The sequence below is a fragment of the Oryzias latipes genome, chromosome 6 (genome assembly GCF_002234675.1).
Source record: "Oryzias latipes chromosome 6, ASM223467v1".
Lineage (NCBI taxonomy): Eukaryota > Metazoa > Chordata > Actinopteri > Beloniformes > Adrianichthyidae > Oryzias > Oryzias latipes.
This window is the reverse complement of record NC_019864.2, coordinates 16,845,008-16,865,053: the sequence shown is the minus strand read 5'-3', so window position 1 is coordinate 16,865,053 and position 20,046 is coordinate 16,845,008. Positions and strand designations below refer to the sequence as shown.

The 20,046-nt window shown below is 38.8% G+C and overlaps 1 protein-coding gene across 1 annotated transcript; it reads right to left on the bottom strand.

The window, feature by feature from the left end:
• Positions 1-14,202: 14,202 nt before the first annotated feature.
• fbxl22 (F-box and leucine rich repeat protein 22) lies at positions 14,203-18,691 on the bottom strand. The gene is made up of 2 exons (XM_004069997.4): positions 18,222-18,691; positions 14,203-15,611 (listed from the first exon to the last, which is right to left on the bottom strand). Exons 1-2 carry the CDS (start codon positions 18,668-18,670, stop codon positions 15,263-15,265), a joined length of 798 nt encoding a protein of 265 aa, XP_004070045.3. The 5' UTR covers positions 18,671-18,691; the 3' UTR covers positions 14,203-15,262.
• Positions 18,692-20,046: the final 1,355 nt, after the last annotated feature.

Sequence of the window (20,046 nt, the reverse complement as noted above, 5' to 3'; positions counted from 1 at the left end):
TCCTGCTGGCCTGAGTTAAGCCCATCCTCTCTGTGATATTTAAATTCAGTCAATAAAATGTGACTGTGCAGGGAGTGTGTGGGCTCTACACCTTCACTTCCTCTACAACATAACAGTTTTTGTTTGTTCACTCCGTCAATATAAAAACATGAGGAAGCTAAACAGGTAATGTTAAAATGAGGAAACTGAGAAACAACTTTAAAGAGAAAAAGGCTCAAAAGTTGTTTTTTTTAAATAATTCTTGTCCATGACGACAGTCGGTAGAGGAAGCTGTGTGATTGCCAGTTGTGGGAAAGTACTATTAAAGTGTCACATAGTGTTTTTCCCAACCATGCAATGGAGAAGTGATTCTTCAAGCCTCTAACAGAAATTTTACTGTCTAATTTACACGAGGGAGAAGTCAGGTGATTCAGACTGTCACAGATGGCTGAGCCCAGGAGGTGCGAGACTGGTCTTCCTGAGCAAAAAACATGGAGGTGGTGGGCTTCAGCAGATCAGTGGGTTTGTGTGTTAGTGCTCTTGAATGTATGGAAGTCATGAGCGATTACGTTTGTATCCACACGTTTGTTTCTATTAGGAGCTTAAATTAGCCTGCAGGCAGAGGTTTGTGTGTGCGCAGAATGCTTGCTCATGCATGTGTGTTTACGGATATTATGATTCAAATTTCCACTTTAATGCTTAGGCAATGCAAAGAATGTTGATGTATGTGATGTAATTTTGTGGGTGAAGCAAACATTGATCACTATGTGGGTGACATTTGACATTTTTCCTCTGTTTTGAATAAAGAATCACTTTGCATCCTTAAATGTCACAAGTGACAATATTAATAAACATTCAAGTTTAGTTAAATTTCTACAGTTTTAGTTTAATTTTGCAATTTCTGTTCAATGTTGAACTCCAGGAAAAATAAGAAATTCTTTCTGATGTTTTGAACATCTTGTTTTGATCTTAGAATTCTTACAAAAGTTGACCATTAACCAATAACCATTTTTCTTTGGCAACAATTCATTTCTTATGTAATTTGTAATGTGGGGGCTAAATCCATGTTTCTGAATTGATGAGTAAACTTCGGGGGTTCAAAACTATTGCTACAGTTTCCAAATGGATGACCGAACAAAAATAAAACTTGTAATTTTAACCCAAAATTTGATGTTTTACAACAATAAAACTTGTATCTCTAGATAAAAGCACATACCTGAGCTACTTTAAAATACTGTGGTTTAAATATGTGTGGGTGATAAACAGGGTAAACATTGCTTTTAGTGAAAACTATAAAGACATTTCGGGAGGGGATTACTCATGTTTTCAATCTCAAGAATTTTGGCAAAGTCAGCACATTCCTCAGGACCAAATGTACTCAACTATGGAATACATTTGTGTCTTTTCTAACCTGAAATGTTTGATTATCATATTTCTGTGACATTTAATGTGTTCTGGGGCAGCAGTCGGATCCATCTACTGTTTACCATAGCAAACTTATTTGACAGAGTTTTTTTCTGTTTTACTGTTTTAATGCCAACAATTCATTTTTTCCCACCTCTTACATGTTAGATTGATGAAGGTGAAAATAAAGGTGAAATAAATCACTTACAGTCATCAAGACCATCTTACCTGTGCGAATCAATGAAAGCTGATTCGCTGTGGCTACCCCTGAAGGGATATGCTGAAAACTGAACAAGGACCCATCTTTGGACCAATTACAATTTTTTTTCCCACCGTGCATTCCACTGAACTTCTGGAGGAAGTTACTGTCTTGGAAGACTTCACAGCGGTTCCTTCAGAATGTGACATGACCTTTGTCATCAGATTTTGAGAAGAATGTGACGAGACACGTTGTGAAATAGGCTGTCTACCCTAACATGCTGCAGAATTAATTTTGTAAGACATTCAACTGAGAGAGAGTAAAATGTCACAGCTGAGGCATATATCACTGGGAAAATCAGACAAACAGGGTCAAAGGTTTCAGGTTTCACAGTGGAGAATTCATCTTGTGATGTGGTACCATGAAAAGGAAGACAAGAGTTTTGAGTAAATGATTTGTTTTACTGCAAAAAAGTGATAAATTGCCTAGTTGGAGGGTTCAAACAATAATAATAATTTGATGTTTTCCATTCTCTCGTCCATATTATGTTATATGATAACCTTTATTTTATGCTCTAAACCTGAACAAACCAGTTAACCTAACTGTTAATTTAAGGATATTATGTCCAAACATTTATTCATTTAAAATCCCAAAATTTCGTTTTGAAATAAAAGGGGATCTTAAATTGCATATTGTTATTTACCCACACATACACTCACACACTTCAGTATTCTACTGCCATTAAGAGCTGTAAAACCAAAGCAGCAGCTGCAACATGCCTTCAGAGTAGGTCCTGAGTAGTTAGATGAATGACTAGAACAATGTACCGCCTAACATCTAGACCTTGCCGGTCATCAGATACTCTGCTGGTACAATAAGAGAAAATAGAAGCCACTGACACCATGACAGAGAACCTTCCTGATGCATTTCACCCAAAATTCAACACCATGACACAATACTCCTGAGTGGAAACAGGGAGGTTGAGAACTTTTAAGCAACAGAGCTAATATCCACGATGAAGCAACGAAGATTTAGGGATCCACCAGTAAGATGGCTCCAAAAGAAAACAAGTCTAGTGAAGAAACCTGAAAAAGAGTGGAGAGAAGAGCAGAAACCATCATGGAAGGACAACCCTCTGCACAGTATCTACCTCCCGCAAATAGAAGCATTAGATGTTACTGGAAAATCCTACCTGTGAAAGGACAAAAATGGACTGAAAGACAACATAGAAGCACAAATCATAGTGGCACAAGAGCAATCAATGGACCACAGGATCTACCATAACTGGCAGAACTCTGGGTGCAGGCTCTGCAAAGCCATTCCTGAGACAATCCAACACACAGCAGCTGGGTGTTAGATGCTAGCAGGCAGGCATTTGTGTAACACCACAACCAAGTGGATGGCATCATTTATTGAAACATTTATGCAGAGTATAGGCTGGAAGTCCCAAGGTCAAGATGGTAACACCTCAGAGGGTAGTTGAGAATGATCAAGCTAATATGGCTGACCAAACACAGTAGTGCTGGACAAGAAAAAAGAAGAAAGCCGTAAATATAGAAACCCAAATATAGCAACACCAGGGAGAAGGAGCCTATGAGGATCAAAAGATACCAGTGTGAAAAAATGTGAAAAGTTAAGATTACAGAAGTAATAGAAACATTCAAGGCTGTGACCCCCAAACTAGAAGATTGCACACACAAAAATCCAAGTACTTTATCCTCAAGAGCTCCATCCAAGGAACAGCTAAAGCTGAGTCACATGCACCCACAGAGGGGTTGACTCGTATGATGGTCTTGGAGTTCCCTTGAGGCTGGTGTGGCCACCTCAACGGACATCATAAAATTGGAATGCATCATTGTTGTGCATGTGGTATATGTCTCATGAAGTGTTTGTAAGGATAATGTAAGTACAGGGTGTGCATGCAGCATTGCATAAGTGTTCACTACAACCTGTCGCCTGCAGCATGCCAGTAGAAAGAAATGTGCATGAACGTTCTCTCTCTATGGGCTCACCGAGTGGTCTACAATCTTAAAGTTGTTGTGCGGGCCACGCAGGATTGCCCAATTTTCACCCGCAAACAGCCTATATCCACCTGGATGGGCAGTTATTGACTAAGGGATAAGATTCTGCACAGGACCCTCAGGCTCAGTCAAGAGGAACTGAGCAAAGGGATCAAACCACTCATAGGGCAACTGGGTAATTTTAAAGTTTTATGTCTTTTACATATATATATATATTGCCAGGGTGATGTGTTCTTCTAATAGGAAAAATAAAGCTCCCTCTGTAGGATTAATTCCAAGGTTTTCTTTAAGAATGCAGCATTTTTTATTCCTTTCTTCAGTTCACAACGGTTTAAGAGCTCTTCCCAAGTTCCCCTTGCAATTACAGCACTGACAACAAAAGAATGAATTCATTACCAACTCAAGATGAAAGCCTATCATTATAAGAAGCTCCTGCATGTGTCCATGCCCTGACTCACGAGAGTGCTTCATACAGCCTCCCACTCCTATTTGCACGTCATCTGTGGTGCTTGTCCTCCCTTCGTACTGATGTCAGATAAGACTAGAGTTCCTCCTACATGAACTGAAAAGTGTGACCAGTTGGACTGGCAGTCTGGGCTGATAAGGAAGCCTCTTTTTCAGCTATGTGATTGACAGAGAGCTCTCAAACAGCCTTTCCAATTATCAATCCATATGGGAAACAATAGATCAATACGCAGTACATGATATCAAAACAGTGCTCCTTCATTTTCCGCTTCTTTGCATGTGTCCCAGTCAAGACTCTCTATCAATTTCACCTGATTTACCTTCCAGTGCTCCACTTCCTCCCTCACATGCTCTGTGGCCGGAGCACCACAGCCTTTGTAGATGCTCTGACAGACGGAAACAGAAATAGCTCCACAAATAGACCCATCCTTCGGCTCACAAGGGAACACTAGCCCCACTTCTGTGTGCTCTTGCCTCCTATTTTCATGTGTGCCTCAGGCCAAAACAAGTTAGCAGGGAACCACTGGGAAATCAAATTTGGAAATTCAAGACCATACCAAAAATATCAGCAGATGAAGAGAAATGTGTGCATAAATACATATTGTTATGAAAAATAGGTTGATTTTTTGCTGCAAAAAGGTTTGGGAAATTTAGATCAACTTTATCTGCAATGCAGCAGGGCATACCTTACATCAGCCGGTGGAGCAAAGGTTTCATAACCTGTAGGTCTCTTTAAATGTGGATTTTTAGAAATGAAAAGACAAGCTTTTAATATAGACAATTAGAATGTGATTACATTCATCTCTCGGAGGCCATTAGTGAGGCGATTGGATTACCCGAGACTTCTCTTTTTAGCGAGACATGTTACTTGATGCCTTGATGAGAAGAAAGAAACCGCACTCGCACAAAAGAATATGTGGAAATTACTCAAAAAGATGCTCCATTTGGCAAAGAAATGGCAGAACTGTTCGATTCCAACTAAATAGAGGTCGATGGGTTGAGTAGATTTCAAAGAGAGACAGGCTCAAGTTCCAGGAGAGGGTCTTGATGAGGGTTTCATGTAGTCTGAAAGTGGGAGGTGAGAGACTGTCAATGACTGAGTCATGCTTCCATCTGTGCTTCACCTCCCCAGTTGCTTCTTTTTTCTTTTTCTGTTTTGACAGACTGTTGCTTCCCCAGACTTCATGTGTCCTTGAGCCAGTTTTTCTCGCCCCTCTGTGTAAATCTCTCTGTGCCCCTCACTGCTGTGTGACCCACATCATTTTCTCAACACCTTGTCTGTTTAAAAGACGGCTCTTTTTATTCTTTTATTCTTCTTATTTTATTCTGCAAGCTGACTGAATTGTTTACACCCTTCGCATGAAAATTAGTTGGCATGAAAAGCAAAAGCATCTATTCATCCCCTAGAAGCAGAGAAACATCTATGGAATAAATATGACTATAACTACCTAAATAATTCAGTACCGTGGCCTGGGCTACAAGATATGCTCCAGAGAGCTGCTTAAGGATTAAGACCCAAAGGCATGAAGCTTTTGAGTTTCTCCTGCAGGGAATGGGGAGAGTAAAATATCCCGGGACTGCAGAGGGGCTTCAAAGCACTGCTACATTATTAAACTGCTTTCTCCATCTGCAACAGACTGCGACCTGAGGACAGACTCACACCTGCTCGAGGAGGTGCAACATGGCACAAACATGGACTGACGTCCACACGTGCACCAACACACGAGGCTGGAATCTTTTGAAACCAAAATAATCATCTGCAGAAGTTTACAGGTTTTAAAGGTAGTCTGTCAGGCTGGCTATATCTACCAGAATGAAGTATTTTCGCATCTTTTATTATGGTAGATATTTATACATATATGTGTGCATATGTTCCAAATTATAAACAACATACAAATTCATCTGCATGTCCGTATCCGTCATTTTACTTTATTAATTAAGGATTATTACATTTCTGGATTTTCGCTCTACCTAGTGGAAAGAGTACCAATAATAAAAGCAAACTTTTATTAACATTTTTTAATGCATAAACATAATCATATTATTCCTACAGTCTTACATGCACTTTCGATTTGAAAGCAATAAGTAATTTTATCCAACGTTTAAACAAAAATGGCATCTAAGCTCTAATAAGTAAACAGTTTCAGCCCAAAACAACATAACAAATTTACTCTTATAATTTAATTTAAAACACTTAAAAATTATGAAAAAGAACAGTCTTTTTAATAAGTTGTTTTCCTGCAATCAGATAAATACCTGCTAGCAGTAAAGAAATGGAGTCAGCAAATGTCAAGAAACACAAGCTCACTGAAGGTATCACTCAAAGTAAAGAATGAGAGGAAAGACTAGTCAGTGTCATTGATTGCTGCTTTTACTAAATCCTTTTATTTAAGAGAAAAGTTTAGTTAGAGGGGTGTTTGGTTTGGTTTTTGTCCAAAATTTAACTTTTCTTATAAAACCTAAAATCAGCAGTGACCACAGCATCTGCACATAACAATAAAATTTAAAACAGCGTGTTCTCCAGCGTCAGAGATCTAAGCGTAAAACTTAAACTGTCTACACTGCTTCAGTCATTTTAGAGTTAAGTGCACAAAGTGGGCAATCTGAGGAGTGTCAGGTTACAGCCATTACACTGGTTAAATCTACCAAAGATGCACATCAATGACTTTGCATGTGCTTTGAGGCTTAGAGGCCATTTCTAGTGGTCATAAAAGGAAATCCTACATTATCGGATGAGGGGTATCTTGCAAGTCTTTATGATCATATTTAAAAAATAAAATAAAATAGAAAACAATGATCTCCTTTTTTGTGCACGTCCTTCCTTGTCCTTCCAGCTCTTCAGTGACGTAGTAATTAGGGAATGAAGGTCCTGCTTCCCAGGACTGAATGTACACTTGTCTGTCAGGAAGTTGCTGATTTCAGATTTCAGTTGACTTCTCTGTTTTACCTTCAGTGCCCCCCCCCCCCCCTCCCCCGTTGCCACAGCCAGCATCCTGTCTTTATCTACTCGTGTCTTGTTAAGGAGGAGGTTGAGCAGCACAGCAACTCACATGTTGGTCAAAACATCTAAGTTTTCAGTCAACTGATGGTCAGTGTTAAAGCAGGTAGTTAGATTTATTAGAACTGTGAAGATGTACAAGCAACATCATAATAATGTTGGACCAGTTTGTTTCTGCACACAGCAGTGCCACTGTTTTTATTCTTTTAATTTTCTCTGTCTCATTGTATCCCTACATACAAACTAAATGTAAGGAACATTTATTTTCCAAAATGTGGCACCAAGTGCTCAACAGAGAGATAATGTCAGGTATCCTTCTGAGATCCCTCTCAGATTAAACAGAGGATTAGCAGAGATGTGAAAATCAAGATCTGCTTGAAAATCATTGCTCACTAAAGTAGACGTTGAATGGATCATGAAAGGACATGAATACTTATCCAGCTCTGAGGCACTGAGGCTGGGTTTTGTTCATTGGCACCATTGATTTTAAGCTTTTGGCTGATTCTTATTCAAATAATATTGTTATATATTTGTTCCAAGTGTGTGTTTAATTGTGTTCATTTTGTAAACATTGCACAGTTTTATGCCATATTAATTACAATAATAATTTATTATATTAATTTATGTAGAAAAAGCGGCTTCATTTTGAGCAGTACTTCGCTGTAATTTGCTTTTTGCTGGATCATTTCTTTGTTAATTGATTCATTTCCATGTTGTCATTAACAGCATTCATTAATGCTGAGTCTGACTTGCTAACAGTATACAGTGTGGTGCGATTTTTTTGCTATAATTTTTGTCAGCAAAAGAACAGTCTTTTGTATTATAGTGCTTGCTTTTTTACATAGTTTTCATGAAGTCTTTTAGAAGCATTAGACAAAAGTCTTTAGAAAAGAGTGCAAGGCTGCTGTTTTGTTATCTATGCAGAGTAAGAATTATACCAACTTCGCTCCTTGATGACAGGAAAAGGGGTATTTCCTGTTTTAAAAGTTTGAAGGTTGTAACCAACAATCAACAAGGTTCTACTAACATTAAGTAGACTATCACAAAAAAAGAAAGTTGACCTATTGAAAATAGGTATTGTTAAAAGTGTTGTCAAAAAACTGAACTAAAAAAGTGAGTATAAAAGTGTCAGGTGGAAACAAACAAGAATTGTGTCTTAACAAGAAATGAGTTTGACAGCATCTTCTACTTCTAGATGAGCTGCATTGCTGATCCACAGTATCATTCTTTGTGACTCTGGCAGTAGGATGCATCACTACTGAATCAGTTTTTTGTGTGAAACTAAAATCACTGGACAGCATTTTTTGCTCTCCAGTTTAACATTCCACTCTAGTCCCAACAATAGCAGTCGGTGAAAGCTAAAGCCCTTGGCTAAACAGTTTCATTATGTGGCGATGGGGTTCAAAGAGGCAACCCTCCGCAGAGCACACCAGAAAACACTGTAACCCCACGGAAGCATCAAGAGTTCTGCACAAGTCTGCTCCCTCTGACTCCTTTATGTGCTTCTTCAGAGCTTTTAAAAAACCAGGATAACAAAACCAAATCAGGTGCCAAAACATGAACATTTACTTTCATTTGCATCCAAACACAACAGGCTTGCTTATTCTCAGCTCTATGTGAGAAGCTGCTGGGCTAATTAAAATGATCAGTGTGCTGTTTGTCTTGGTAGAAAAGTGCTAATGAAATTTGTTATTCTAATGAAAAGAGGGCAGCAAATGGAATTGGTCTCTTGCAATTTGACATTTATACCATTTTTTGTTTGGAGCCCAGATTTTTGAGAACTTTGGCCCCCATGGCATATTTTCTCATTTTTACAGTCAAAGATTTATTGGCAAAGATTAAGAAATCATCTATACAATTTTCTTTAAGCATGGGAAACAGCAGCTAAAGTACTTGCTGTTTACATTTGAAATGGTCTTCCAATCAGCTGTTCTCATTTGCCCCCATTCCCAAATCTTCTGCCCCCCCCCTCCCACTGCACCATATAATATGTTCCAGCTCTGCCCCTGAGTAAACTTGCAGAATCTTTGGACAACATTTACACTGGTCTGTTTGATCCACGCCAGAGTTCATTAACTCTGGAAGTCGGATTCACCTGGGAGGAGAGAAAGCCCAACACAATATGACAAGTGTGAATTCCTTCCTTAGCTTTAATTTAATGAAAATTCAAGCGCAGAAGAATTCAATGAAAAGAAATGTTGAAGTTTAAGAATGAAAAGTAAAAAAATAACAGAACCAATTTAATGAGTAATCCAATAATGATGATGAAGATGGCCCTCCTTGGCTGTTGCTTTTACTTTTTTTTTTTTTACATCTTGGTTTTGGTCTTTATCTCCATGGCTCGATAAAAGGACTAATTCAGGACCATTGAGCAGTAAGTTTACATAAAGTAGGAAGTCACATTTCTAACCAAGCCAACAGCTGATCTGGTCAGCACAATTAGCCACTTCAACCTAAAAAATGACTGCAATTATTCATTATATTTAGATTTCACACCAGGTACATTTTCACAACTCTGACGCTGCAGTTTCCTATTGAAATTACTTTCTAATGTTGACTACATTCATATACTGTAGTGGCTAAATTCACTTTAAGATCCAATTAAAGCTGAAAACCCTGTAGGTTCATTAGATGTTTATGGGTTTATCCTCTATATGTTAAATGCCAGGTTTACCTTTGCCAGACATTTTGGTCCCCAGTTCCAAAAATATAACTTTAGCTGCCAGCTCAATAGAAAGGAGACCCACCAGTGACGTGCAGTCAGGAGAGGCAGGTGAGGCTGTGCCTCACCTGTCATTATGGGAAGAAAAGAGAAAAAATAAATTAAATTATTATATTTAATCAGTAATTTGTGCTTTGCAGTCATTTTGCATTTAAATGTAACATTTTTGGGTGTTTTTTCTTTTGAAAATCGCTGAATATCCGCATTTGCCGTTCAGATACTAAGTGACGTGCGATGAGGCACCAGCCCGCTGAGCCTCACCTTGGATTGCGCAATACCTATGCAGTCAGACGGTACTGCTGTCTCTCTGTGTGTCGGTTCAGTCACTTGTACTATATGAGCTGAGTTTACATAATTTAGCAGATGTATATGATGTACAGTGTTTGTTTTTATAAATAACTGTATGTGAGGGACGTGTTTCTTGTGCTGAGCGCTAAACGCCGGCAAAAAAGCCGCTGGGTGAGGCCAGACATTCTCGTGCCTCATGATAGGGGGCGCCGGTGAGCCCTGAGATTATGACGCTAAAAAATACTAGAAGAAGTGATAGCAAGCGGCAAGTCATTTTCTTCAGAAGGAGCAGCGTATGGACTTTACTTACAAGTAAAGGTAAGATGATAATAAGGTTTGTGCTTTTTCTATGCTGCAGTTTGTATATGAAAAAAAAACATGTTGAAATGATATTTTAAACAAAACACGTTAACTGTTGTCAATCAAATGGTGAATAAGTTACTCAGTATGTTTTTTTTCCAACTTTATTGAACAAAGTATTAACATACAAAATCCAGCATCAATGAATGAATCAGATAGCATCAGCAGTGGTAGTCAATGTCATCAATCCAAACTTATTGAATCATCTCAAGTAAAAAATATAAAATAAAATTATCAGAAATATATCCAAAATAGAATTTGCTGATAGACAAATAAAGTATCTTAAAATATATAAAAGGGGATTACAAGATAATAATAATATTTACAATACAAAGTTTTCTTAGAGGGGATTACTTATCAAACAAAAAAGCACAAATTGTTTCAGTCTTACTTGTTTTGGGTGTGTTAATTTTTTTTAATATAGTCGTAAAACTGGAGCAACTCGATCTTAAATATGGTGAAATTGGGAGTTGTTTTTTTTTATTTTATTTATTTATTTTTATTTTTATTCTGCACTTATGAATGTAAAATTTGGAATCGAGAAGTAACAAATTAATACTTTTTTCTACTTTTTTAACATCCGAATTAAAATATGCGACTATTTGTTTCAAATTTAAAACAATGTTACAGTTTAATTTGCTGTTTACAAAGCATTCTAATTGGTTCCAAAATTCACGGGAAAATTTACAAAAGTATAAAAGATGAAGAACTGATTCAGGGAAGTTTCTCAGTATGGTTCATATGTTTGTAAATCTGACTGATGACGTCAGTGCCTCACCAGCCGTTAATCCCACCGCACGTCACTGAGACCCACTAAGGCGTACGTATATGTTGTGAGTCTTTGTGGGATGTACAGAAGCAGAAGGGATTTATGCCACCAGATCATGGGATTCAGCCACTAGCCAAGATTTTTCCTGCCATAAAGTCACTTCAGACATGTTTTGTCTCTGCTGGTCTGCTTTGTCTACAGAAACACAAGACCACGCTATCTTCAAAGACAGAGGCTGGCAGCAGTCATGAAGTTCTGACATGTAAATGTACCACACAAAGTTGGCATATGTTGCAAGGACAACTTATGCTTAAAACATGCAGTTGAAAGATAGAAAAGCTGTTTGTGGTCTGTCCCAAAAAAGAAAAAACATGGAAGCATTTGGCTCTGAAGGTTTCCATGGACACAACATGTATCATATTTTATTCTTCAGCTTGATGCTGTTGACCACAATCTACTAAAGACAGGAAAGAAACCAGTCTGATCTGGCTTCTGCCTCATTCACATGTCAAAATAGGGATCGATTTGCTTCCAATTTTGCTCACTTTTTTGTGGCCGCAGCCTGAGGAAAATAACAATGTGTTGTATGATGCTATTGTACTGAATGCCACTCAGAAATTTTTATTACTTCGATGGACAGATTTTTTTAGGATGTAATAAATCATAAATGTTGATGTCTCGCTGCTTTTTTTATCATGTTAAACCCTGCCACCCCTTTGTAAGCATTGTTTTTAATCAAGACTGATTGAATCTCAGACAAAATTTAGTGAGTGACAGGAAAAAAAGGGAGTTGTTCAAATGCACCAACGCCGTCCCCAAACGCCGCCCTTTGATGCAAAGGCTAGAGATGATGCAGGAGCAGAACTCACAGCTACTCAAAAAGGAAGAAATGGAAGGAAGAGGTATAAAATGTGTGCACCAAGAGATGTCAAAACAACCCTTGTGTGCCACGAATGCAGAGCTTATATAAGGCACACACAAAGCACATTGCTAAACATGTGCATGACAGGACATGCATGGCCACACACACACACTTGCAATTACACCCCCCCCCCTCCACACACACACACAAGTGTCCTTGTCAACATTTTAAAAAAGAACTCAGTGATAAATAGCTGAAGAGGATTTGTCTGACTGTTTTTTATAGACAGAAATAGCAGTTATGTAATACTTGTTTTTTATAAGCTTAATAAAACTCACAGAAATCAATGAGTGCAAATGGAACACAGAATCAGGTCAAATTGTCTAAAATTACACTTTATATATATATATATATATATATATATATATTATTTTTTTTTTCTTCCCCAAAATGGAATACAAAATTGAAGCAGAATTAAGAAAATAATGTTCAAAAAAGCTGTGGACATCTTTATCCTTAAGAATATCTTTTTCTGGTGACGGTCCAGTTGAACTTTGATGTTACAGCCACGTAGCAAAGGCTTCAGGGTAAATAGCAGCATCTTCTGAGATTTCTGCCTGCTAGACCGACGGCTGCATTTTCCAGCTATAAATAGCGGTTGACCTTCGTGAGACATCTAGATTTTTGCTTGACAACTGATATGGTTGTGTTTTTACAACTCAATCTCTCAGTTCTGTTGAGCTGGAAGGGCTTTGCTTCTGTTCAGAACTTTTCAATGAAAGAATACCACACATTTGTGTTGAATAAAAGGAAAACAATTCAGAGCATTTTATATTGTAAAAGAGCTTAAATGAGTTTAAAAAATGGATTCATACAAATATATGTTTTCCAAAAATATTTGCACCAACATATATTTTTAAAAGCATAGAAGAGAATTGACATTTCACACCCAGACAGACAATTGGCTCTAAAGGGGACACCCCTGAAAGCTGAACATCCTGCCACCAGTTCTAGGCTAGAACACTCAGTGTCTGATAAATAAAGCAAGAATGGAGAGTTGCAGTCAGCGAGAGGTGAATGAGTGCCAAATGAAATTTGAAAAGTGTCTGTGTTAACGTAGCAGTCAGTGAAAAGAAACTAATACATCAAAAACATGGTTCCACGTTAACAGGGGACATTTTAATGATTGGTGTGGAGATCAGCTGGAAAGGCACAGATGAAGTCACACATGTAAGGATGTATTGATCAACTGATATAAACATCTTTCCAGAGGATACTACAGATATTTTTTGCATTTTCACAAGTGAAGGAAAATTACTCAGGGGACTGGATTAGATTACAACAGATTAATACCAGGGGCTGTGTCTGTTCTATTAAAACAAAGTCAATTGTTGAAGTGTTTTTTTTTAAGAGGGATTAAAAACAAGGATTTAAAACTTTTCATAATTAATAGTTGAGAAAATTATGAATCACACAAGACTTCACACGTGGTAAGATGTCTCACATCCTCTTATGGATGTTTTTTAATGGATTTCTATTGTTAGTTGTGGCAAACAATAGGCAAGTAGTTTAGCAAACTTAGCTTTAAACCTCTGCTAAGTTGGAGCCTCTCTGTTAACACAAATTGTATGAATTTTATTGTTTAGGGTCTCTGTTTTGAAGCATAAGATCACTAAATGTAATCAGTGATGAGCAGTCAAGAGTAAAGCAAGAAAGCTGCAGGAACTTTTCCTGTTAGCGTGTTTTAGAGTTGTTGCTTTTTTTTCAAATTCAGAAATTTAATTGAAGCAAAGTGTTGTCTGCATATGGAATCTGATGTTTTAGCATTAGAAGTGTTTGATAGGCTTACTGACATCACTGAATGAAAAAAAATGTTTTTCTGATGTGAACATCAGAAATAAGAAAAAGGTGACTGTCACATGTCTCATCCCTAGATCAAAATTATAGATGCCATAATTTAGACAAGACTTTTTTTCCCTCCTAGATTGATGGTTTGGACCCTAAATGTTCACAATTGCCAGCAGGAAAAACCTTAAAAATTTCCCCATTGAAGCAAATAACAGTTTACAGTTAACTTTAGTGCTGACATGTTCTGACAGGTCACGCAGCGAACAGAAAGCCACAACGATAGCACCACCAGAAGAAAGCCCTTTTAATTTCCACAAGGATACAAAATACCACAGAAGTTCAACAAAACTCTTGTTTTGTAATGAAACCAAAATTAACCTGTTTGGTCACAATAACAGAAAAGTCGCAACTGAAGTCATAAACACTGATTAACATTCAGTTCATACAGCCTGATGTAGTTTATGCTCTACTTACTGCATGAGAGCTCTGTGCATTTCACAGTAAAAGCAAAGCAAAAATTGTGAGGGTTTATGTAATGTAAATCACGTCATAATAAACTAAATAAAAAACAAATAACCAAAACGACTTGAAGAACACTGGACATATACTGGAATTTCACTGTTTACAAGATTATTTATGCAGTGTTAATTTGAAATTTTCTGCTAAAATTACTAGGAAAAAATTATTAAACCTTATCAGCATCAGTATTTTCATCATTATTAGTGGCAGTACCTCTACCTCAAATTGTTGTAACAAGCTGCTTCCTCCTGATTCTTGTTATGTAATGTGAATTTTACAGAAAAATCAACAACAGAAAAAATATATTTAATTTGGATTAAGTGTCACATGGCCTAAACCATAAAACATGACATTACACTTTGTTGTTTTATGCTTTAATTCTATACTGCTTATTAAAAATATTCATGTAGAAATTTACTTTAAATTTTCTTTTATTTCGGTATTACTTAATTCATTTTTTGTGTTAACAGGTTATCTGACTTCTTTTGCCAACAACTGGTCTGATGCATAACACCACAAAAATAAGAAAACTGTAGTTTGTCAAAACAATTAGTATTTAAAAGTGAGTTAAATAATAAAAATATATTTCATATTTTTCTTGAAAAATATAAAGCAAATTACAGAATTCCTTTTGAAAGTTACTTAAAATGCAAAGATAAGAACAGATTTGATAAGACTCATACCTTTTGTATAATAATAGAAAGTCTGTGAAACAGCAGTAAAAGTACACTTTTAAGTATAAAAAAACAAATAAATATGACCCAAAAAATATGCATTCAATTCCTAGAATGTTGTTGTTCTTGTGGTCCTGGTTTGTGCAGTTTCCTCTCAGGAAAAATGCAGAAATTTCTGCAGTGACTTCCTGAGGGGTGCCTTCTCCTCAGGTTCGCTGTCAGGAATCATATCAGCACTCCTTTCTGCACTCAGCCGGATGGCCGGCCTCATCAGCTTACAGCTCTGCAGCCCTGCCTGTGTGATGTTCCTACAGAAGTCCACCTTCACCTCCTCCAGGCTGTCGCCGTGTGCTTCCACACCCTGCAGGCAGCAGTCGGTGATGCGGACGCAGTTCTCCAGGTGGAGTCTGCGCAGTCTCTTGCAGCACTGCAGCACAGAGATCACATCCTGGTCGGTGATGTGCGCACAGCCGGACAGCGTCAGTGAGTGCAGATTGGGGCACCTGGAGCACAGAAAGCAATCAATAGCCAATTCAAACAAAGCAGGTTTAATACTGAAGGCAAGAGATGTTACTAGTCACCAGACTTTGCAGTGCAGAAGGGATTAGCCTGTAAAATCCTAAGTAAACAATGCTTTTTGGAGTGTGCAGGTGATTCATCTAAACGTTTTAACTGAACAAAATAAAAGAGGAGTCATTTGGGCCTGATCAAAGCCTTGCATGAAACAAAAACCATTGAAAGGCTGGAACATGACACAGCAACTTGATCCAGTTAACAGCAGGGAGGCCCGAGTCATCCTTTCTTTCCCCGATCTGAAAGTCTACCAAGATTAGGCGGTTTAAGTGCTGTTGTTCAGATCAATTATCTTTGACGATGCCGAATAACTTGCAGCATGACAGGGCAAAGCTCTCCTCAGATGTTATAGGAAAGAAGAGCAGTAAGATGCTATTTTATTTTATGGAATGCACCAAGAGTAGACTGCAGCGTATTGGCAGGCCAGCACTGCTGAGGAGGCAGACACTTAGATGAAAACCCATAGGTGATTTCATTCATGTTGGCTGATGCAGATTACATAAAGACTTACATAATCTTTCCACTTCGCCACATGTGAGCCAAATCTATTCCAGTGTTGCAAGGGTTGTACCCCAGTAACCCGTGAACAGGCAGCAGCAGCACAGTGAATCCATGTGCGCAGCTGCTCGGCTGCATGAACTCAATCACTTATGGGAGAATTAACATTAGCAATATGAGAAGAAGGGAGATGAATAAAAAATGGCTCATTTGCGTTCTAGCATTGTATTACTGACTGTATATACAGTAACAGTAGTGTAATGGTTGTATAGTTTGAATGGAGATCATGAATAATAATTAATAAATATGATTACTTTTCACCTTTGCTCACAATGTCAATTCTAATTTTTTTTACACCTAAGTTTGACTAGATTGTAAGTTTTATCATTAAAATGGTGTTCATGTTCCTTCAAAGTAAATTTTTTTCCCCCCATCATTTTCTGCACAGGGGTTAGAGAAAATCCATTGTTTTCTGGCAACATTTGTATTTGAGACATGACTTAGTTCACATCTGAACTAAACAGCTGAGAGGGCAGTCTGCTCTCCGGTGGATGCCACAAAACGACCATAACACCAACCTATAATCATGTCTCTAATCACCCGTTGGTCCTCACAACATGTATTTTGTCTGGTCAAATAGTTCAGTGAACCCTGAAATGAGATGAACGGTGCAACTGCACTGATGAGATGTTTTAAAGAGATTTTTCAGCAAGAATTCACTTTCTAGATGAAGGGGAAATATACAATGAACAAAGGGGTTGTTTTTTATGCTTCACGCATACATTTCCTCATAAAAGTGTGGAATAAATGCACTTAAACTATCAAATCTAAATGTCTCCCAGTACCTGTTGTGTGTCACGTGTCCTTATGATTCTGTATTTACAAGTCATTCTTTGAATGGGTAGAGCATTTCAAACAACACACACATACATGGTATGTTTTTTTTTTTTCCATGACGATAAAGATAAACGTGAGCTTGGCGTCAGAGTTAAAGAGGCAGGCAGAGACACAAGCACATGTTCATTCCTCCAACAGCAACAAAGAGCCAATTGTAGGCTCCACCTGCCTGCATAAATCTCCACTCTGCAGCTGAGTGGGAGCGTCTGTGGCCAAATGACTCTTTATCACCCCCACAGCTTCTCTATGTCGCCTCCCACTCCGTCACGTGCGGCTGCTTCCCTCCCTCTTTATCAGTATGCAATGCTTGTGTCTAAAAAGACGCTGAAACACAAGCCCTTGGAAAAGTAGGAGGTGCTGGTTCTGACTCATCTCCCGGCTCCCGTGTCTCACAGCTCAAGTTTCAAAAATTCAGTAAATGCGCACCGGGTCGTACACTGAGCCTCAGAGCCAACCCTAAATCCCCTCCTCGTCTGCTGGCCAGCTGCGGTGGGGCTGGGTCCCTCACATCAGCAGTTATTACTGCCTGCCCCCAAAGAAATTATCCAGAGACCTCATAACGCCTCTCCAAACTGATTCCTTGCATGTCGGCAGCACACAGGGCCCAGAGCCATAACAGCGAGGTTTCAATGGCCTATCAAACCCAAATGTCACGTACCTCGGTAAATATAATTTGTGCCCACAGTTGTGTTAGCTAATAGAATTAGTCTCATGTCCTACAGATGTGCAATTTTTCAGTCTCAAAAGCCAGTTGCAAGTTTCACCATCTGTTTCCAATGATTTGGTTCCGTGCACGCTGCCTTCAGCTGAACATGGCAGTTGGAGTAAACAGGGAGGTGAAAACCATTTTCTTTTTCCAGTGTTCCAGGTTAAAGTGAAGAGACAAAACTGGTGTTGAATCCAACTATAAAGCGGCATTTAAAACTTCCTGTTGAATGTTGGAACAGAACACAAGCGGCAGACTGTAGAGTAACTCTACACTTCATCTGTGTTTACATCACACATCCACAGGGGATCGCTTTAATGGTAAGATCATGGCATATTTAGCATGAAATGCTCTGTTATCTTGTCAGATCACTTTCGATATATAAAAAATATGTTTTGTCAGTTTTCCTACCGCAAGATAATCTCACACAGACACTCACATATAGCAGACCTGGGACAGGAAAGTGCTGACCAGTTTCTCATGTTTGCTGCAGATGTCCTTCTGAAAGGAGCTCTTCAACCAGTCCTCAATGTTACAAACCTGCAGGACCCTGCTGGAGTACCAGCATATACTCAAGCAACGCAGCGAGGGTCCCAGCACAAAGTTGTCCTTTCGGAGCTGACAGGGAGAGCTGAAGTGGAGCAGATTCCACAGGCAGGGGTCCAGGAAGACTTCTCTCAGTTGACGACAGGTGAAGGACAGAGTCATGCGGCTGTCCTTGTCCAGGAAGGAGAAAAGGTGGAGGAGACATTCGCGGTTGAGCTCTGTGAGATGCATGGTGAGTAATCCAGAGGAGCACTGAGAGGCCTCGTCCCCAGGGCAGTCCACAGGCCTTGTGGAGGACGCCAACAATGAGCCAAGAGCCTGTATTGTGTGGCCTAGATACATGATGCCCCCCTCAGGCACACGCCGAAGGCCTGTACATATAAGGTCGCGGAGTGAAAGCTATTTTGGGAGGACAACTGTCGTACGGTTAGCGATGGAAGCGTTTGTGGCATACACTCCCCTGCCATCTGTCATGGCTCTCAACAGGCAGCAAGCACTGGACAGAACCAGATGTTTACACTTTCCTGGCCTACTTTGCAGAAACAAGACACAGAAGGAGAAACACCTCCAGCATCCAGTGTAATAGAAACCTTTCATATTCTCAGTTCATTGTGCCGTGATGGGACTTGGTCAAAACCACTACCCTATCAAAATTGTGTTGCTATTTGGCTTTATTTTTCTCACAAATTGTGCAAAAATCCACTTCAAACTGCAATTATCACCTTACTTTTCAATGAAGGGAGAACATATCTGAAGGTACAGCTGTAAGTCAGATTTTCTTTCTTTTGTGTGCATGTGCTTTGGCAGAACCAGCTGTTTGCTGTAAAAAAGAGGATGTTTTTCATCATTTCAGAACCAAATGGAAACACTTAGTGCTGAAAAAAGTATATTTTTCAAAAACTGGATTACATGAGACTTTTGCAAGCATTATACAAGGCACAAAAGATGCACATTTCTTGAAAAAAAGGTTGCCGTTCTTTATTTATTGGACTTGATTTTAACCTAAAAAAACACATGAAAGTGGTGTTGATTTCTATGAAAAATATTTACAATAATGGGAGTAACAATACATTTTAACGATTCAATTCACATCATAATTAGTGGTTGCTGATACGATTCACAGTTGATATTGGTTCATTTGGAACAATCTGATTCACTGACCTACAATCTACTCATTCATTCATCTTCTTAACTTGTTTTTGTCCCTTTCGGGGTCATGGGGCTGCTGGAACCACTCGTGGGTGAAGGCAGGGTACACCCTGGACAGGTCGGCAGTCTGTCACAGGGCCACAACAACATACACCAATTTAGAGTAACCAATTAACATATGAAGCATGTTTTTGGACGGTGGGAGGAAGCCAGAGTACCTGGAGAAAACCCAGGCGTGCATGGGGAGAACATGCAAACTCCACACAGAAAGGTCCCCCATTTGTGATTCTGTTTCAGGTGGGAGTTGAATCAGGGCCTTCTTGCTGTGAGGCAAGAGCACTAACCACTGCACCCAACCGCTCATCCTGTCCAACCGATCCAGGACATCTTTAAAAGTTCAAACAGTGTGACTCAGACATAAACACTTGGGAACTGAAGAGTGCAGGTGAAGTTTTCCAGATTCCTGGTATTTCTAATACAAACAGAACATTATTAGAATATTCTACCAAACTGTTTGGTCACACGTCACATGGACTGATCATACGTCCGTTGTTTGTCCGCTGTGATGC

Excerpts from the sequence above, each read along its gene's own strand:
- fbxl22 (XM_004069997.4), bottom strand. The coding sequence starts at position 18,670 with ATGTATCTAGGCCACACAATACAGGCTCTTGGCTCATTGTTGGCGTCC. Across the intron at positions 15,612-18,221 it reads CTGTCCCAGGTCTGCTATAT|GTGCCCCAATCTGCACTCAC; the intron begins GTGAGTGTCTGT and ends TCTGTGCTCCAG.